Source organism: Cibotium barometz, chromosome 59, assembly GCF_041138505.1.
Source record: "Cibotium barometz isolate CiBa-2024 chromosome 59, ASM4113850v1, whole genome shotgun sequence".
Classification (NCBI taxonomy): domain Eukaryota; kingdom Viridiplantae; phylum Streptophyta; class Polypodiopsida; order Cyatheales; family Cibotiaceae; genus Cibotium; species Cibotium barometz.
In genome coordinates, this window is record NC_141104.1 from 18,656,304 (window position 1) to 18,673,722 (window position 17,419).

At 44.7% G+C, this 17,419-nt stretch overlaps 1 protein-coding gene across 2 annotated transcripts in view; it reads left to right on the plus strand.

Annotated features, from left to right (window-relative positions):
• The window catches only part of LOC147605557 (protein ROLLING AND ERECT LEAF 2-like), a 41,643-nt gene extending 24,445 nt beyond the window's left edge, over nt 1-17,198 (plus strand). For both annotated transcript variants that reach the window (XM_086792994.1, XM_086792995.1), the window contains exon 5: nt 15,919-17,198. In XM_086792994.1, the coding sequence (XP_086649120.1) occupies nt 15,919-16,711 (793 nt within the window). In that variant the 3' untranslated portion in view covers nt 16,712-17,198. The remainder of the gene's footprint in view (nt 1-15,918) is intronic.
• Nucleotides 17,199-17,419: the final 221 nt, after the last annotated feature.

Sequence of the window (17,419 nt, forward strand, 5' to 3'; positions counted from 1 at the left end):
GTGTGTTTGAAAGCAAAGAATTACAGAAGATACTTGATTCGTTTCAAGACGTATTTCCTAAGGAACTGCCATCGGGTTTTCCATTGTGTATTGATTCCACTTTCTTCCTTTCTCATCCCTTCTTTGGATGTAAATGAATTAAGTGTGTTTGAAAGCAAAGAATTACAGAAGATACTTGATTCGTTTCAAGACGTATTTCCTAAGGAACTGCCATCGGGTTTACCACCAGAACGGGCAGTAGATCATTGTATTGACTTGATCCTTGGTGCTCATCCTGTCAGTATTCCACCTTACAGGATGAGCCAAGCTGAGGAAGATGAGTTGGCTAAACAACTCGAAGATTATTTGAGGATGGGCCAGATCCGTCCAAGTAAATCACCTTAGGGTGCACCTATGTTGCTTAGGAGAAAGAAGGACAACACCTGGAGAATGTGTATAGATTACAAGAGATTGAACAAGCTGACCATTAAGAACCGTTATCCTCTCCCTAGATCAGATGACCTGATTGACCGGTTAGCGGGAGCGAAATATTTCACGAAGATAGATTTACGTACTGGTTACCACCAGATACGTATTCATGAAAGGCATGTCGAAAGAACCGCCTTTCGGACTAGGTATGGCCATTACGAGTTTCTCATATTACCTTTTGGGTTAACCAATGCTCCAGCCACTTTCCAGCAAAATGATGAATGATCATTTTCGTGAACATTTGGGGAAATTTATGGTGGTGTTCCTGGATGATATGTTGATATATAGTCGTACTCTTGAGGATCATGTCAGACACCTCACGATTGTCTTATCTATTTTAAGACAGAATCGACTATATGCTAAGTTAAGTAAATGTGAGTTCTTTATGACTGACATCATTTACTTGGGACACAAGATCACTAGAGATGGATTGAGCATTGACTATGACCGAGTTCAGAAGGTTCTGGACTGGCCTATACCGCGAACAGTGAAACAACTTCGTTCTTTTCTCGGTTTTGTAGTTTTTCTTCGGAAATCTGTGCGGGAGTACTCTCCGCTCACACTACCGATGACCGACTTATTGAAAGGTCGTGGACGTAAGTCAAATCAGCCTATCACTTGGAATAATGATTTGGATATGGCCTTCAGACTTTTGAAAGATAAAGTCAAGGAAGCACCTATCTTAGCATTGCTTGATCCTAATCGGCCTTATGTTCTTGAAACTGATGCCAGTGACTATGCTATCGAGGCTGCTCTATTTCAAGATGGTAGACCGGTTGCTTTTGAAAGTAAAAAGCTAGACGACACTCAATCTCGTTGGCCAACCCTTGAGAAGGAGCTTTATGCCGTGATTCATGCTCTCAAGGTTTGGAGACATTATTTATATGGCTCCAAGTTTGTGGTATTACTGATCATCAGTCAATCAAGTATGTGTGTGATGCGGATGATTTGAGAGGAAGGAAAGCTCATTGGGCTGAGTTAATGCAAGATTTTGATTTTGAGATCCGTTATTGGAAAGGGTCCATGAATAGTATTGCAGATTCGCTTAGTCGAATTCAAGAGGTGAATACTTTGTCGTTCATCGAGATTTCTACTGACTTATTTCAGTCATTGAGAGGGCTTTGCAGGAGTGATAGTTATTTTGGTCCATTTTGGCAGAAGATCCAGGACGGGAGCTCATTGATTGACCAAGACTCGATGATTGAGCAGTCTACCATTCAGGCTGCAGCCAGTGGGATGATTGAGAGGGTTTTGCAGGAGTGATAGTTATTTTGGTCCATTTTGGCAGAAGATCCAGGACGGGAGCTCATTGATTGACCAAGACTCGATGATTGAGCAGTCTACCATTCAGGCTGTAGGCAGCCAGTGGATGATTCGGAATGGTTTGCTATTCCGTAGTGACAAAATTTGTATACCACAGATCCCGGACATTAGGTCTAAGATTCTTAAGGAGTGTCATGACGCCCCTTCTGCTAGACACCCTGGGGTACACAGGACACTATCGTTAGTGAAACACACTTTTTATTGGCCAAAGATGAAAGGGTATGTAGAAGATTATGTTCTCAAGTGTCAAATTTGTCAGGCAAATAAAGCTGAACGCTTTAGACAGGCTGGGTTATTGCATCCTTTGCAAATCCTAGGTAATAAATGGAAAAGTATTTCCATGGATTTTATTATCGGATTGCCAAGAACACATCAAGGTCATGATTCTATTTGGGTTGTGGTAGATCGCTTGACAAAAATGACTAGATTTTTACCGACCCGGAAGACTATTACAGCTACGCAACTAGCTCGGCAGTTTATCGAGCAATTGTTTAGACTATACGGGTTACCGCAAGACATAGTCAGTGATAGGGACTCTAAGTTTACGAGTGATTTTTGGAAACTTGTTTTTGAGAAGTTGGAAACAACTTTGAATTTGAGTTTCTCAGATCATCCTCAATTTGATGGCCAGACTGAAAGAGTGAAACAGATTTTGGAGGATACGCTTCGAGCATATGTATCCAAAAGACAGAGTTCATGGGAGGATTATCTTCCTATGTTAGAATTTGCATATAACAGTACTAAGCATACGAGTACAAGGTTTAGTTCTTTCATGCTTATGTATGGTTTTCAACCTAGATCACCTCTGACAGTAGGATTCTCAGGACTTCAGCATGATGCAGCACGTAATTTTTTCCAAGATATGCAGGAAATGTTACAAGTTGCGAAGGAATGTATTTGCGAGTTCCGAAACATTCCGAGACTTTACGGACAGGTAGATCTCCGAAATTATTCCCTAGATATTGTGGACCATTTCGTGTTACACGACGGATTGGTTCAGTTGCATATGAATTGGATTTGCCTTCTCATGTGAAAGTTCATCCTGTATTTCATGTCAGTAGACTTAAGGAAGTACTGGGTGGAGCAGATCAGTTAGTTACTCCTCAAGAAATTATAGATGTCGAGGACATGACATTTGTTCCGCACGAACCTGAAAGGATTCTTGGATTTCGTGAAAGAAGATTGCGTAATACGCTTATCACGGAATACAAGATCAAGTGGAAGGATCGTGTTGAGGAGGACGCTACATGGGAGACATTGACTACTCTTCAGAGAGATTACCTTGGCTTCTAAGAGCTCAGGAGTGAGCTCTTAGAGGAAGGGGAGTATGTCATGTGCACAGTGTGTATCTACCGTGTGCTACACGCACGCAAGACTAGTTTCGAGGCTTGGGGAAGCTTGAAACTAGGCAGACTGATTGACGAGCTGAGTTAGGGATATACTAACGGACGGGCACCCAAGTATGGACGGACGGGCGTCCCACGGGCGCCCAAGTGTGGACGCCCGATGACCGGCCAAGAGCCTATAAAAGGGTGGCCAAGGTTAGTTATTGGGATACAGAGAGTCTTGGAGCCTGGATCTAGTGTAGACGTGCACTTGCTTTACGCAGCCGAGGCCGGCAGCAATCTTGAGGCCCACGAGGGCAGTTTCGTGGCGGTATGGGACGTCGCGAGGAGGAGATTGGTCAGTATGTCAACCTAGTTAGCTCAGCTCGTGGCTCGGTGGGGACAGCCAAGTTTGTGGGCTTGCCCACGGCTGTCATGGTTGGGAGGTGAGTCAGGCCTGCACCCCCTTGTTTGTTTGTTCGTTTGTTTGCAGGATTTTAGTCGCGTACCAAGAAGGATCACGAGGAGATCCGTGGGGATTTGACAAGTTCCTCGAGATTCTTCAGCGCTGGCCATTTAAGAATAGCCTCTACTTTTTCTGGCTCCATCCGCGTACCATCGGCGGATATAATATGGCCAAGGTAGTGAATTTCTGTTTCAAAAAATTCACATTTGCTCTTCTTTGCAAATAGTTTGTGCTCTCGCAATAACTCGAACACTAGACACAAATGCTCTATGTGTTCTTTTTGTGTCTTACTGTACACAAGAATATCATCTAGGAAAACTACTACGAATTTTCCCAGATATGGACGTAAAATGCTGTCTATCAGCGTCATAAATGTCGCTGGAGCATTGGTTAGCCCAAATGGCATAACCAAAAACGCAAAATGCCCGAAACGGGTCCTAAATGCTGTCTTCGCAACATCTTCTGCTTTAATTCTAACCTGATGATACCCTGATCTCAGGTCTACTTTTGTAAAGTATCTCGATGCATAGAGTTGATCAAACAACTCATCCATGCGTGGCATCGGATACTTGTTCTTAATCGTTATCTGATTAAGAGCCCTATAGTCTATGCACATCCGCATAGATCCGTCTTTCTTCTTTACCAAAAGAATAGGCGATGCCCACGGACTTGAACTAGCGGACTTGAACTAGACCGAATGAAGCCTTTGTTCAAATATTCCGTCAATTGTTTTTCCACCTCCTGTGTCTCAGAGTGGCTTAATCTATAAGCAGGTTTGCTTATAGGTTTTGATCCTAGCATGACTTCAATGCCATGGTCTACTTCTCTAGATGGTGGTAAGCCATCTGGTAAATCATCAAGAAAAACATCCTGAAATTCCTCTAATAAATTCATTAAAGTATCTATGTACTTTTTCTTTAATGTCTCTTTCACCTTGGATTTTTTCTTGTTTGAATCGCATGCATGCCAAACAAGGTTTTCAAACAGTGGGTCTCGTCCAAGGCTATTTTGTTTTCCTTGTTTGTCTAAGCAAACATCATCTACAGTTTCATCTACGGAAACAGAATTTAAAAGAGGATAACAAGCATATACCTCTGCTATCTGGCCTCTGCAGACTGTTGTGTACAGCTCCATGGAGGAAATAAGTGGTGTGGCGGGGACAGTACGGTCGCCCTGCAAGGTAATGACTCTATCTCCATGCTCAAAACGTAGCATATTATGTAGGTAACTCCGGGCTAGACTAGGGCCCAAGCCATACAGCCACTCCCTGCCTAGATATACATCTGCTCTGGCTAAGTGCATGACCTGAAAGTCAAGCGGAGCCTCATAGTCCTGCATAGATAATGGGACCCCCAATACTACAGTATTCCATACCGTTTTGTCATACCCGTTGGCTAGGCCAACAGTATACTCATGATCGCTCTGGGTCTCAGTCAATCCCAATTTCTTGACTTACGAGTAGTTCAAGAAGTTGTGGCTAGCTCCATCATCGATAAAAACTGTGACTCTACGGCCACCTATAGTGCCATACATGCGCACCATGTCATGCGGACCTATAGTAGGCTGCCACATCACTGGTGTCAACTGAACAAGCGTAATGCTCATCACAATGACACACTGTCACCTCTCTGAACTCTGCGGAACTGAGAGAGAGTCTTTGCACTGTATGCAACTGCCTAGAGGATTTACCATCTCTTTTGGGCTCGTCGTCACTCGTGCTGGCTTTAAGCTTTGGACACTCAGCCTTCGTGTGCCCTACATCGTTGCAATTAAAGTAGCGATTTTCCTTTCGCGCTTTAATATACTCCTCTTTTTTTTGGACTTTGCTGTCTCTTTTCTTCCTGGATGGTCGTGGTTTTTTAGACCAATGACCACCTTGTCCTCCCTGGTCCATTCTATCCCCCTGTTTATCACTGCGGAACCCTTTTCTTTTAAGGCTTGACCTCCTCTTCTCACTACCCTCAGCCCTGCTCGAATCACCACGCGTACTACGGCGCTTGATGTCATCAAATATCTGCACATACTTAATTGCCTCTGCTAAGTCTTTAGGCTGTAAAGGGCTCTACGTACTCAAGGTAATCATCTTTGAGGTCTCTTTTAAAGCCTCGCAATGTCTGGAATGCATCGATCCCCTTTAGCTTGAGTACTATCTCCCTATAGTCTGAGATGTATTGAGTCAGAGATTTGTTCTCCATCGAGTACTTGTCCCATAACCCCCAGCTTCTCTCCACCTCATTAACAGGCAAAAACTCTTTTCGAAACATCGTTTCAAACTCCGTCCAAGTGGCAGGACGAGTTGTCAAACTCATCCACCACTTGTACGCTTTGCCGGTTAATGAGAGGCTAGCCTCTACGGGCTGCTGTATCCGGCTAGGCTGCTGTCGCAGTCCGTGCAAGTCTGACCACTTCGCTAGAAACATGTTGACCGAGTCCTTGTTTCTCTCCTTCTCCTCGCCACCAAAACTAGGCGGCTTTAAGTCTTTCAATAACGACGAAGCTGTCTCTACGGACGGCCCCGCAGGCGCATCGGCCTGTACTCCTGCAACCACTAGTGAGGCTACGCTCACCTGTGCCACAGGAGCTCGGCTACCACGAGGAGTCGGAGTACTCGCCGAGGTGGCTGTCAGTGCGTCTAACCGTGTGGAGATGCTCTGTAGCATCGTGACTAAGTCAACCTAGACTTTACCCATATTGTTCAGTTTTGCATTAAGATATTTAAAAAGTCCACTAGAGAGCTCCGTCTCTGTCAGAACGTCGGCAGGGTCCAATAGGTCATAATCGTCGTCGTTATATTCCAAGAGGTCCTCCTCGGTCCCCTCGGCGACGTCGATGTTCATGTCATCTGGCTCATCGGCCAAAAAGGGGTCATCTGCTACTACGGCCTCTGCGGGCTCGCTGGGTCCTAAGGCGGGGTCAACAGACGAGGAGGGCGCTAGCGGATCACGCGTGATCGACGAGCGCACTCCGGACCGGACAACGGTGGGGCGTAGTGGCCAGAAGAGTCTTCAGCAGAGCCTCGGATTAGGTGGATACTCAGCCAACGTACGGTCTTCCTCATCCTTGTGTTGGGCATTCACATCGCTTGTTTCTCAAGCATTGTACAACATTCTCCAAAGAATAATATAAGTAAATACTCCTTCTTGTAGGGGGGGGCCCTTCAGTGGGTATTTGGGATCCAATACTGTGTCATCTTTTACATTCTCATTCTCATTCTCTCTCTCTACTCTCTAAATTGGATGCTAAAGATTCTCACCAATTCACCACATAAGGTATAAAGAAGGCCCTGTTGTGCATTATCACGATCAAGCTCAGTGCATGTAACATCAGAAGAGGCTTGCAAAGCTGAAAGCTGATGAAGACTTCGCAAATTCCACTTCTTCTACCTTCGACAAACAAGAAGCAGCAGCAAGAAGATAAAGTAAACCTAGTCCAGGATGACTGGGCTTTCTAGCCACATTATGAATATGGGGGGGAATGTTAAATAATAGTGATTAATGTGGGAATAAACAAGTGCTAGGTGGTTGAGTAAACTAGCACTGAATGTGACCGCTAGTATGTATAAGTCTCTTGTGTGGGAACAACCTCTTAAAAGGCACAAAATCTATCCTATGCTTGGACCCAACTCCTAAAGAGTTGAATGAAAAACACAATGAGCATCCTTGCCTTTTATAGGCTCTTGAACAAATAGAAGAGCTGGCCGACTGGCAGTAAATTCCCATATATGTGATGCCCTGCAGCCGCCTCAAATCTGGTCCAGCCGACAGCCTTCTCTTGCAGCCGACAGTCCCCTCTTGCAGCCACCTAGTCATCTTGGTCCCCTCTAGCCAAATCAGCACTTGATGCTCCAACTTCTGGTTCTTATCATTCTTTTTCTGGCTGCCCCTTCTGGACTAGCTCCAGAGAATGTCCATGGCATTTTCATGCACATGACATCCCCCTCTGCTAAACTTGATGACGGGATTCCAACTTGTTCTTGGATGACTGTCATCATCCCATTCTTTTCCCGAAGTCCTTCTGTCATCCATCCATCTCTGGCAACCCTTTTCTCTGAAAACCTGGCCCGGTCTCCAAAACCACTCTGGCTCTGAATAATATCTATGCATCTGTTCCATCCAGTCCCCAATCCATTCCTGCCCTGACTCTGAACATTGTCTTGGTCTTCATTCCTGAGAAATGAGTCTAGCACTCTCACATCACCCCTTGGAGGATAATCCTCCCTTGGGACCGTTGCCCGAGAACCTATCTGGCTCACAGGACTGCCATCCCCTCTGGCTTTGTGGAACACCACCAACAAACCTCCTAAACACCACTTAGAACATGCTGACGCCAAAAACGCAGATAGAAGGGAGAGTAGAGAGAGAGAGAGAAATGCTGGAAATTCAGTATAATCTTATGGTACAAAAAGGTACCTAACTCTACAGCCCTAGGCTGCCTCATACAAAAGGTGAACATCACCAAAATCTGTCCTATGCTTGGACCGAACTCCTAAAGAGTTGAATGAAAAACACAATGAGCATCCCTGCCTTTTATAGGCTCTTGAACAAATAGAAGAGCTGGCCGACTGGCAGTAAATTCCCATAAATGTGATGCGCCCTGCAGCCACCTCAAATCTGGTCTAGCCGACAGTCACCTCTTGCAGCCGCCTAGTCATCTTGGTCCCCTCTACCCAAATCAGCACTTGATGCTCCAACTTCTGGTTCTTATCATTCTTTTTCTGGCTGCCCCTTCTGGACTAGCTCTAGAGAATGTCCATGGCATTTTCATGCACATGACATCCCCCTTTGCTAAACTTGATGACGGGATTCCAACTTGTTCTTGGATGACTGTCATCATCCCATTCTTTTTCCGAAGTCCCTCTGTCATCCATCCATCTCTGGCAACCCTTTTCTCTGAAAACCTGGCCCGGTCTCCAAAACCACTCTGACTCTGAATAATATCTATGCATCTGTTCCATCCAGTCCCCAATCCATTCCTGCCCTGAGTCTGAACATTGTCTTGGTCTTCATTCCTGAGAAATGAGTCTGGCACTCTCACATCACCCCTTGGAGGATAATCCTCCCTTGGGACCGTTGCCCGAGAACCTATCTAGCTCACAGGACTGCCATCCCCTCTGGCTTTGTGGAACACCACCAACAAACCTCCTAAACACCACTTAGAACATGCTGATGCAGAAACGCAAATAGAAGGGAGAGTAGAGAAAGAGAGAAATGCTGGAAATTTAGTATATTCTTATGGTACAAAAAGGTACCTAACTCTACAGCCCTAGGCTGCCTCATACAAAAGGTGAACATCACCAAAATCTGTCCTATGCTTGGACCCAACTCCTAAAGAGTTGAATGAAAAACACAATGAGCATCCTTGCCTTTTAGAGGCTCTTGAACAAATAAAAGAGCTGGCCGACTGCTGGTCGGCCAGCTGACTGGCAGTAAATTCCCATAAATGTCATGCGCCCTGCAGCCGCCTCAAATCTGGTCCAGCCAACAGCCTTCTCTTGCAGCCGACAGTCCCCTCTTGCAGCCGCCTGGTCATCCTGGTCCCCTCTAGCCAAATCAGCAGCACTTGATGCTCCAACTTCTGGTTCTTATGGTTCTTTTTCTGGCTGCCCCTTCTGGACTAGCTCCAGAGAATGTCCATGGCATTTTCATGCACATGACATAGAATGATAAGGTTGTGTACACAGCCACACACGTACAAGGCATAATAATAAAATTAGTCTAGGTATGCTTTCACACCAAATGTTTAGGGGGGGAAAACCCGTAGGACAAAAGTGCCCTTGGAGTTAATGCCCGTTCACATGCAACGCTACATATAAGCATATCCCCTCATTGAGAGTCAAATGTTTATAATGATACACAAAGTATCCTTCGATTCTTCATCTCAAAAAGGGTTTATATCTTATTCCTCTATCCCAAAATAAGGCTAAGGGCCAAAAAAAAACTACTCTTAGAGTCACTGTCCTATATTAATTGGTCAATGCAAAAATTACTTCAAAGTTTCTATCCTAAATCAAAAATCAAAGAAGTACTTAAAGGATCACTAGAATAATTTCTGTCCTCATAAACCAAGGTTTTTGGGTCACTTTTATAAAATTCAAAGATTATGTGGATAGGGTTAATTCTAGAGACTAAATAATTATAAAATTTTCATTCTGTAATTGTAGTTATAATTTTCAGTATTAGAAAATTTATTTTATATTGTTTCTCAAATACATAGGGTGAAAAAGACCTTTTTCTCGTTAAGTAGACCTATATTAATTTCTCTATTTATGGACTTAACCAATAAGTAAATTTAATAAATTTGAGAATCAAAAATAAAAACTAGAAGAATTTCCTTACTGTACTTTGCAGACATGAAACAAGTATTTTATTTCAAAAAAAAACATGGTACTTTGGATAGTTGTGAGTGAAAATAAATAGAGAGGGTCAAAACACTTGCTTGCTTGTTGATTTGCCTTAAAAATATAAGGAAGGATGCCCAGTTTCTATATGTCTGGGCTAAAAAGTCTTCTAAATCACCTATGGAATGATGATGCAAACTGCTAAGTGTGCAGGGTACTATGATAGTACTATGTACCCTTGTCTCCTCATAAATTTGAACTCTCACAATTTTTATAATCCCAAGTTGGGTCTAAGCATGCAAAGTAACTAGTGCCAAGTGGTGGGATAGCCTCATTTTACTCAGCTTTCACTTTTGCATGTAAATAAACTAGTTCCAATTTAGTGGTTAGATGTCAACTTAGTTTCTTTTCAATTTCCACCAATCCTCTCTCCCTTCAATGTCGACTTAGTCTCTTCCACCAATCCTTTCTCTCCCTTCAATGTCAACTTAGTCTCTTGGTCATTTGTTCACTCTCACTTAAAAGTGGGCACCCCCTTTGGGCACCCACTTAGGGGCCAAGGTGGGGAGCCCCACTTAAGTGTGTGTGCGGGGGTGGGTGCATGGTCACCTACCCACACCCCCATAGAACTGGCCGCCCACATGCAATCGTGGGGGGCCAGCCAAATCACTAAGGTTATACTCCCCCTCCAATACTCATAAAAAGAGAGGCGACCACCCTTCATAACAAGGAAGATAGCCGGCGATTACTTGGTGCGCATATTCTTCAACAATCGGTGCCTTCGCCTACTGCTCTTCAGGTTGCAATCAGGCATCAAAACTGCTGCGCATGCTGTCAGGCTGCGCTACTCATTCTCCCAGGCGGTTGTGCGCTCCACCTGCCTCTCCCATACGGGCTGCGCATGCTGCCTTTCCCATACAGGCTGCTCCTACAGCCAGTCGGCTCTCTGCAGCCAGGCGACTTTTACAACCAGGGGGGGCTGCTTCTGTGCTTCTACAGTCGGCTGCTCCTCCACGTTTCTTCCTCATGCAGGCGCCAGTGTACTAACCTCTGCTGGTGGCTGTACCCTCTGCTGTGGGCTGCACTGGTTGTCCAGTGGGCTGCCCACTAGAGCAGGCAGTTGCGCAGGCTGCAGCCAGGTACTATATCTACTACAGGCGATGCTTCCTCTGTCTACTGCGGGCGCCACCATCTCAACAGAGCGGCTGTGTGCTGTGAGTCCTCTCCAACTGTGTGCTACAGGCCGGTGGCTGCAAGCTGCCATCTCTTCTCCACTGTAGCCTGGCAACCATACAGGCTGTGTGTCACCTCCATACAGCAACTACTCCTCTCGACATGCTGTGTCTCGGGGTCTCTCTCAAGTAACTACACACAGACACCATAAGTGTTGGTCTTCCATCTGCCATCCTGAAGTAATTTAAATTTTCAGATTTAAGTAAAGTATTTTGTGATAAATCTGATAAAGGACTCTCTCCACGGCAACACCCGTTCAGTGCCGGGTAGTCCAAGCTATTGGAGAACCTCGGTCCAAAGGTGCTGAGATCGGGAGAGCCAGGCGTTAGTACAAGAGCGCCTGTTTGTGCGTGGTCTTGGAACGCCAGTTGGGCGCTCTCCGCGGAGTCCAGTGAAAGCACATGACCGTAGAGACTGGACCACGCTAGTGGTCGTTCTGCTCCGAATATCTACTTCGAGCCTATTTGTTTGGTATTGTATTCATATGTACATGGACATCATCTGGTTCTTGGTTTGTTAAATACTCCCAATAAATATATCATATATTGAGGGGGGGTCGGCCCGTTCCGGCCCCAGTGCTGGTGTCCATTTATCTCATTTTATTTCATTTCAATTTCAAGTTGTAATTAAGTTGTCCATTTCAAATTGTGGTATTAAGTTGTGCTATTACGCGTGTGGGTGTCCAACGGAGTCTTCCCACTTGACGGGATCGGTTTCATAATCACATCCCTTAAGCACCTTGTAGGAACATTAATGCAAAACACATGAGAGGAGAGAGAGATAGACAGGTTTTCTAGTATAATGTATTGTGTACATAAAAAAAGGTTACATAGGCCATAGGCTTTCCCAAAAGGGATGCTGACTACTTCTACTACCTATACATGACATAGTGGAAGCCTTGATGCGGTTAATCACATCCCTTAAGCACCCTGAAGGAACATTAATGCAAAACACATGAGAGAAGAGAGAGAAATAGGCAGGTTTTCCAATATAATGTATTGTGTACATAGAAAAAGGTTGCATAGGCCATAGGCTTTCCCAAAAGGGATGTTGACTACTTCTACTGTTTATACATGATCCAACTCCAAGATGGAGAGAGATGAAAAATGAGCTAACATGCTATGTTCTAATATATGATGCTGATATGTTGGTCGGCCAGTTGATTTGTCCTCTAACATGACATGTGTGACATAACATGCCAACCCTGGCTAATGTTGCCAACCTTGGTTGATGCTGCCGAGTGGCATCTATTGTTGTTGATTGCTGCTGCTGACAGGATGCTAACTTGATGATGATGCATGTATGCACCTGATACTGTTGCTTGGATTAGGGCTAAATGCTGGGATTAGATCTAGGATTAGCCATGGCACTACCTTGTGCACGTGACTATCCATAAACAAAATCCAATCATTTTGACTAGACACGATGTTTTCTCTCTAGATTTTTCACACAAAATTTTCAGGTTTACCATTTGACTCCATGATTGAAATCTTCTTGAAATTCCAAAGGGTTCCATAATACACGAGTTCTCGGGGAGGGATCTTACTTTTTGTGATGCAACCGGGGTTGGTTCTGGATCATCGTACTAGATGGTCTCAACATACTATATATTGTTAGTACTTCATCAAATGGAAAGGACGGTTTGAGATCGAGGCTGTGCAGTCAATGCATAGTTTGAAGAGCCACTTCCCCATGTCACATCCCAAGTCCCAAGCAGGGTTACTAGGTAACTTCAGGTTAGGTTGACGTGGGACTAGGGGTTAGGCATCTTATGGGGAGTTTAGTGGTATTTATGAGGCTTGGGCTATTTATGTCTTAGTTTATAGGAGATCTATACAAGAGACTTTTGGAGTCATTGAGAGAGAGCTCCTCAGACTTGGACTCGAGTCCCGTGAAACTACTCTGTGCATACATTGGAGGGGTGTCCTGGTGGTATGGGATGCCATGGGCATGCTATTAACTCGCATGCTCGGTGGTGAGCGTGAATGGCTCTAAAAGGTTGGGCAGTGAGCTAGATTATGTTTTTGTGTGTTTTTCTTAATCGTGGTGTTTGCTAGACGGGTCTTACAATCACCTTCCTCAATGAAGGGTTTGTTAAAATCAGGACACACCAAGATAGACAAAGCTTTCTGAGTAAGTCAATGCTTGCTTATGCTGCTTTCATGTTTCAACCATCTTTTCCTGGTTGTGGATTCCGCAAGGGGCGTTGCCTTCTCGGCATTTTGTATAAAAGGAAGCTAGATCAAGAATCATTTGGGTGGTATTCTACAGATATGGCTTTCCTGAATACGTTTGGCCTTATCAGGATCCATCTTGATCCTGTTGCGGCTCACACTGTGCCCTAGATACTTCACTCCTTGTGTTATGAAAGCGCCTGGCGAAAGCGATCAATCAAACACACTCATTCAATGAAGATGGACATTAAAACAGCAATTAACAAACGAGATAGTACAGTATCCCAATGGTCAGGGTGGCTTTCCCATCGTACTCTTTGCGTGATATGGATTGAGAAGTGCAGATCTGAAATTTGCAAACTATGGTTACTTCTCTGTGCATTCGTGCGTTATCTACTAAATTGGAAACCTCTATTTATGTGATTCTCCCAGGGTGGGTGCATCTTTAGGGAACTAGTGGGTTAAATGGAATGATTGAGGTGGCCACTGCCTAGGGAAAGGCCCAAGGTATTAACTAATGTAGTGGAAGGCTGGAAAGGAGCTTTACGTCTTAGGAGATATTGACAGCATTGCAGCCGTTGGTGGGCAAGAGTGGTTCAGTCTAGTCATGTGTGTAGAAGCCCTAAATTGAGGGGTCGCTAAAGATGATATGAGAAGGATACGTACTTGCTACTTTTGAAGTCCGAGAGGTGAAACGAAATTGAAACCAGACGGGAATCCGAAACAATGTACAGGCACTTCAGATGCCAAACAAAGATGTGAAAACACAGCGGAAATAACCATAAACAATGCGAAAGGGAACATGACACTGAGCCAGAACTTCCGGTCCCCCGTAGGAATTGCTTTATTCCAATGAATAAAAGGGGTACAACCAAACCAAGGTGCAGGTGCAATATTGCACCGGATTTTCCACAAAGCTTCCTCAGCAAACACTTGCATAGGAATCAAAGCACAAACCGCTCCAAGAACGAATCAACAGCCCGGTGTGGTGTCAAACCCAATGCCGAACTCTGTGCCAAAACCATAGTCACAGGAAACGGCTGTTTCAAACCCTAGAAACGCGTTTCTCCGTTTCAGGACCCCATCTGTTTCCATGGACGTTTCTCGTTTCCCCAGTGATATTGTCACAAGAAATGGCCGTTTCCACCCCTAAAAACTTGTTTCCCCGTTTCCATTCCTCGAACGTTTCCGTTCCCGTTTCTCGTTTCTGGTGACTATGGCCAAAAGAGCCCTGAAAAGGTTCTCAAAACAGTCCTGGAAAAGCTCTTCAAAAACAATCCCTGGTACCTTCAAACACAGCCCCTGAACCAATGCCTAGAAGGGAGTGGTGAAGAGAGGAGAAGAAATGACCCAGCTGCTGTACCAGTGCACAACCTGAGCAAAAGAGAGAAGAATCATCCACCCGACCACTATACCACTGTACGGTCTACACTTCAGGAACGAGAGAGAGAGAGAGAGAGAGAATGTCAAACTGCTGCCCGCGCTAGTCGCCCAGAAGAGAGAGAAGGTGGCTGTCCATGCTGTACTGTGCTGCTGTACGCTGTTGTACGGCCTGTACTAGTGCAAGAGAGAGAAGGTGAGCTGGCTGGCCTGCTGTCCACAGTACAACCAGTGCAAGAGTGAGCTGGCTGGCTTGCTGTCCACAGTACGACCAGCACAAGGGGAGGAAGGAGCTGCCTGCAACTGTACCTGCTGTACAGCCAGTCACTCAAGAGAGAGAAACAGAGTAGGTCGGCCTGTAGAGAGAGAGCGCCCAGTATGCTGAAAAGGGATGCTCATCATGATAAAACAGCCCAAACCTGCTTTAATAGAGTCGACTAGCTCTATTTTTGAAGTGCTTTTCCCCTTTTTGGCTAAAAGTGGCTGAACCAGCCCAAAATATCCACTTTACGCTTTCCTTGGCTTGTACTCCAAGTTTTGGCCCAAAAATATTAGCTTTATGCTTTTCTTGGCTTGTACCCCAAGTTTTGGTCCAAAAATATCAACTTTATGCTTTTCTTGGCTTGATGCCCAAGTTTCATCCACCATTCCAAGCCCAATAATAATAATATGTCCAGCCAATCATTAATGATATGTGAACACCCCGACTTATTATAAGTCACTTTGATGAATAAAATCCCATGCTGCTCATGCTGTATGGCCATCTTTCAGGCCAAACCATGCTAGTAAAATGCTCTAGCTTTCTCCTGTGGAAAAATCCCCGTTCACACCTTGGTTGCACCTAGTGTATAAAACACTAGTCGAGACGGGTGAGGGACCAAATGGTGAGAGAAATAGAAGGCTCTCTTTCTCTGCAAGCTGCATCTTCTTCTTTTGAAGAAACTAGCAATCAAATACTGGCCCAAAATTAGGGTTTATGGATGCCCATACATGATGCAAGGCGTTTGTAGGACAAGGAAAATTGTGAAGTGTCCCAAAACTCACTCTGTAATTGATTATGAGCTTACACTATTCCTCTCAGGTATGGGCAGGCAAAACCCTTATCTCATCCGTACACGTATTGCTGGCTTGAGATTCAGCTTTGTTTGGTTATGTGTGGTAGGAGTGAGCAAGTTTTAATCCACTTTTTAACACATTTTGGGTTAAATGCAGGTTAGTGAGCATGTGGAAGATGATGTTGGAATGTCATCGAGCACAACAAGCAATCGCATTGGAGATGCAGACTCTTGAGAACTCGATTGCGGGGGATGAGGCCAGTGAAGCACACAAGAAGGCAACTATTGAGCTAGAACATGAGCTCGAAAAGTGGCGAAGTCATTTCCAGGACTGGATTTGGTCTCAGAAAAAGTACATCAATGATCTGCATAAATGGTTAGAGAGATGCTATGAAACAAAAGAGCCAAGTAAGCCTGGCAAAAAAGTCTCTTCTGAGAGGACAGAAAGGGCCCCGATCTTCCTGCTCCTGAAAGAATGGAGGGAGGTGCTTGTGGGCCTTGAAACTCGGCAGAAGGTCAACAATGTTGTCAGGAGCTTTGCTGATGTGATTCGCTCTCTAGAGGACGATCAGGCTAATGAGCTGAAATTAAAGAAACAGGCAGAAAGATCGGCAAAGCGCTTAGATCAGCAGACACTCTTCGTCAAGAAGCTGGAGAAGAAGGATGTGGAGGGCAGAGAAAATACGAAAAACAAGTTGCAGGAAAACAGGGCTCGTTTGGACCAGTATAGAACTCTTGTGGAGAATGAGAAGCATCAGCACTTGGCAGCAGTGCAAGGCCGGAGAGACACCACCCTTGATCTTCTCAAGCAACATCTTCCAACAGTGTTCGAGTCCATGGCTTCTTTTGCTGAAGATGCTCAGAAAATGTATGAAAAAGCACAGGAAAAGACTCTGGCAGGCGACAGTCCCGATGAAGAAAACGGTGCAACACACTTAACCTGGGAGTAATGAAGGCTGAGAGAAAGTGGGCGATAGTACCCACACAGAATGGTGCTACAAAAATTAATCTGGGAGTAATGAAGGCTGAGAATGTGGTTCAAGCTTGTGTAAATTGTATAGTTCTATGCTTGCACTGGTAGTGATAGAATGGTGTCCATATGGCTGGGCATGGAGAGGAGAGGTGTGATATCAGTCCTAGGACATTATTTGGACCTTATTTGTGGAGCAGAGATGGGTTCTCTGCAGGGTTGCCTTTTGATGGGCACCCTTACCTGTGACATTATTTGGACCTTATTTGTGGAGCAGAGATGGGTTCTCTGCAGGGTTGCCTTTTGATGGGCACCCTTACCTGTAAAATTTGACGGGAAAGGGATGAGACTTGCAAGTATTTCACCATTTATATGTAATTTATGATGGTATAGAGGGATGAGACTTGCAAGTATTTCAACTATTTATATGTAATTTATGATGGCTGGGAAATATTTTTGCAAGTTAATTACGTCCAAAATACGCCATATTTTTGTGATTATTCTTTGACATATATGTTGATACATGTGCTGGTGCTGGTGGACCAATTCAGGGGCTTTCTGCTACCCAAGTCTCCTGACCAAGAGAGGCAACCACATTTTGGATCCTCATTGCATTGCATTTTGCACCCTTGGCCAGAGTCATGTTGTGCCCATAAAAAATGCACTCAATAATCTTGTTGCTTACATG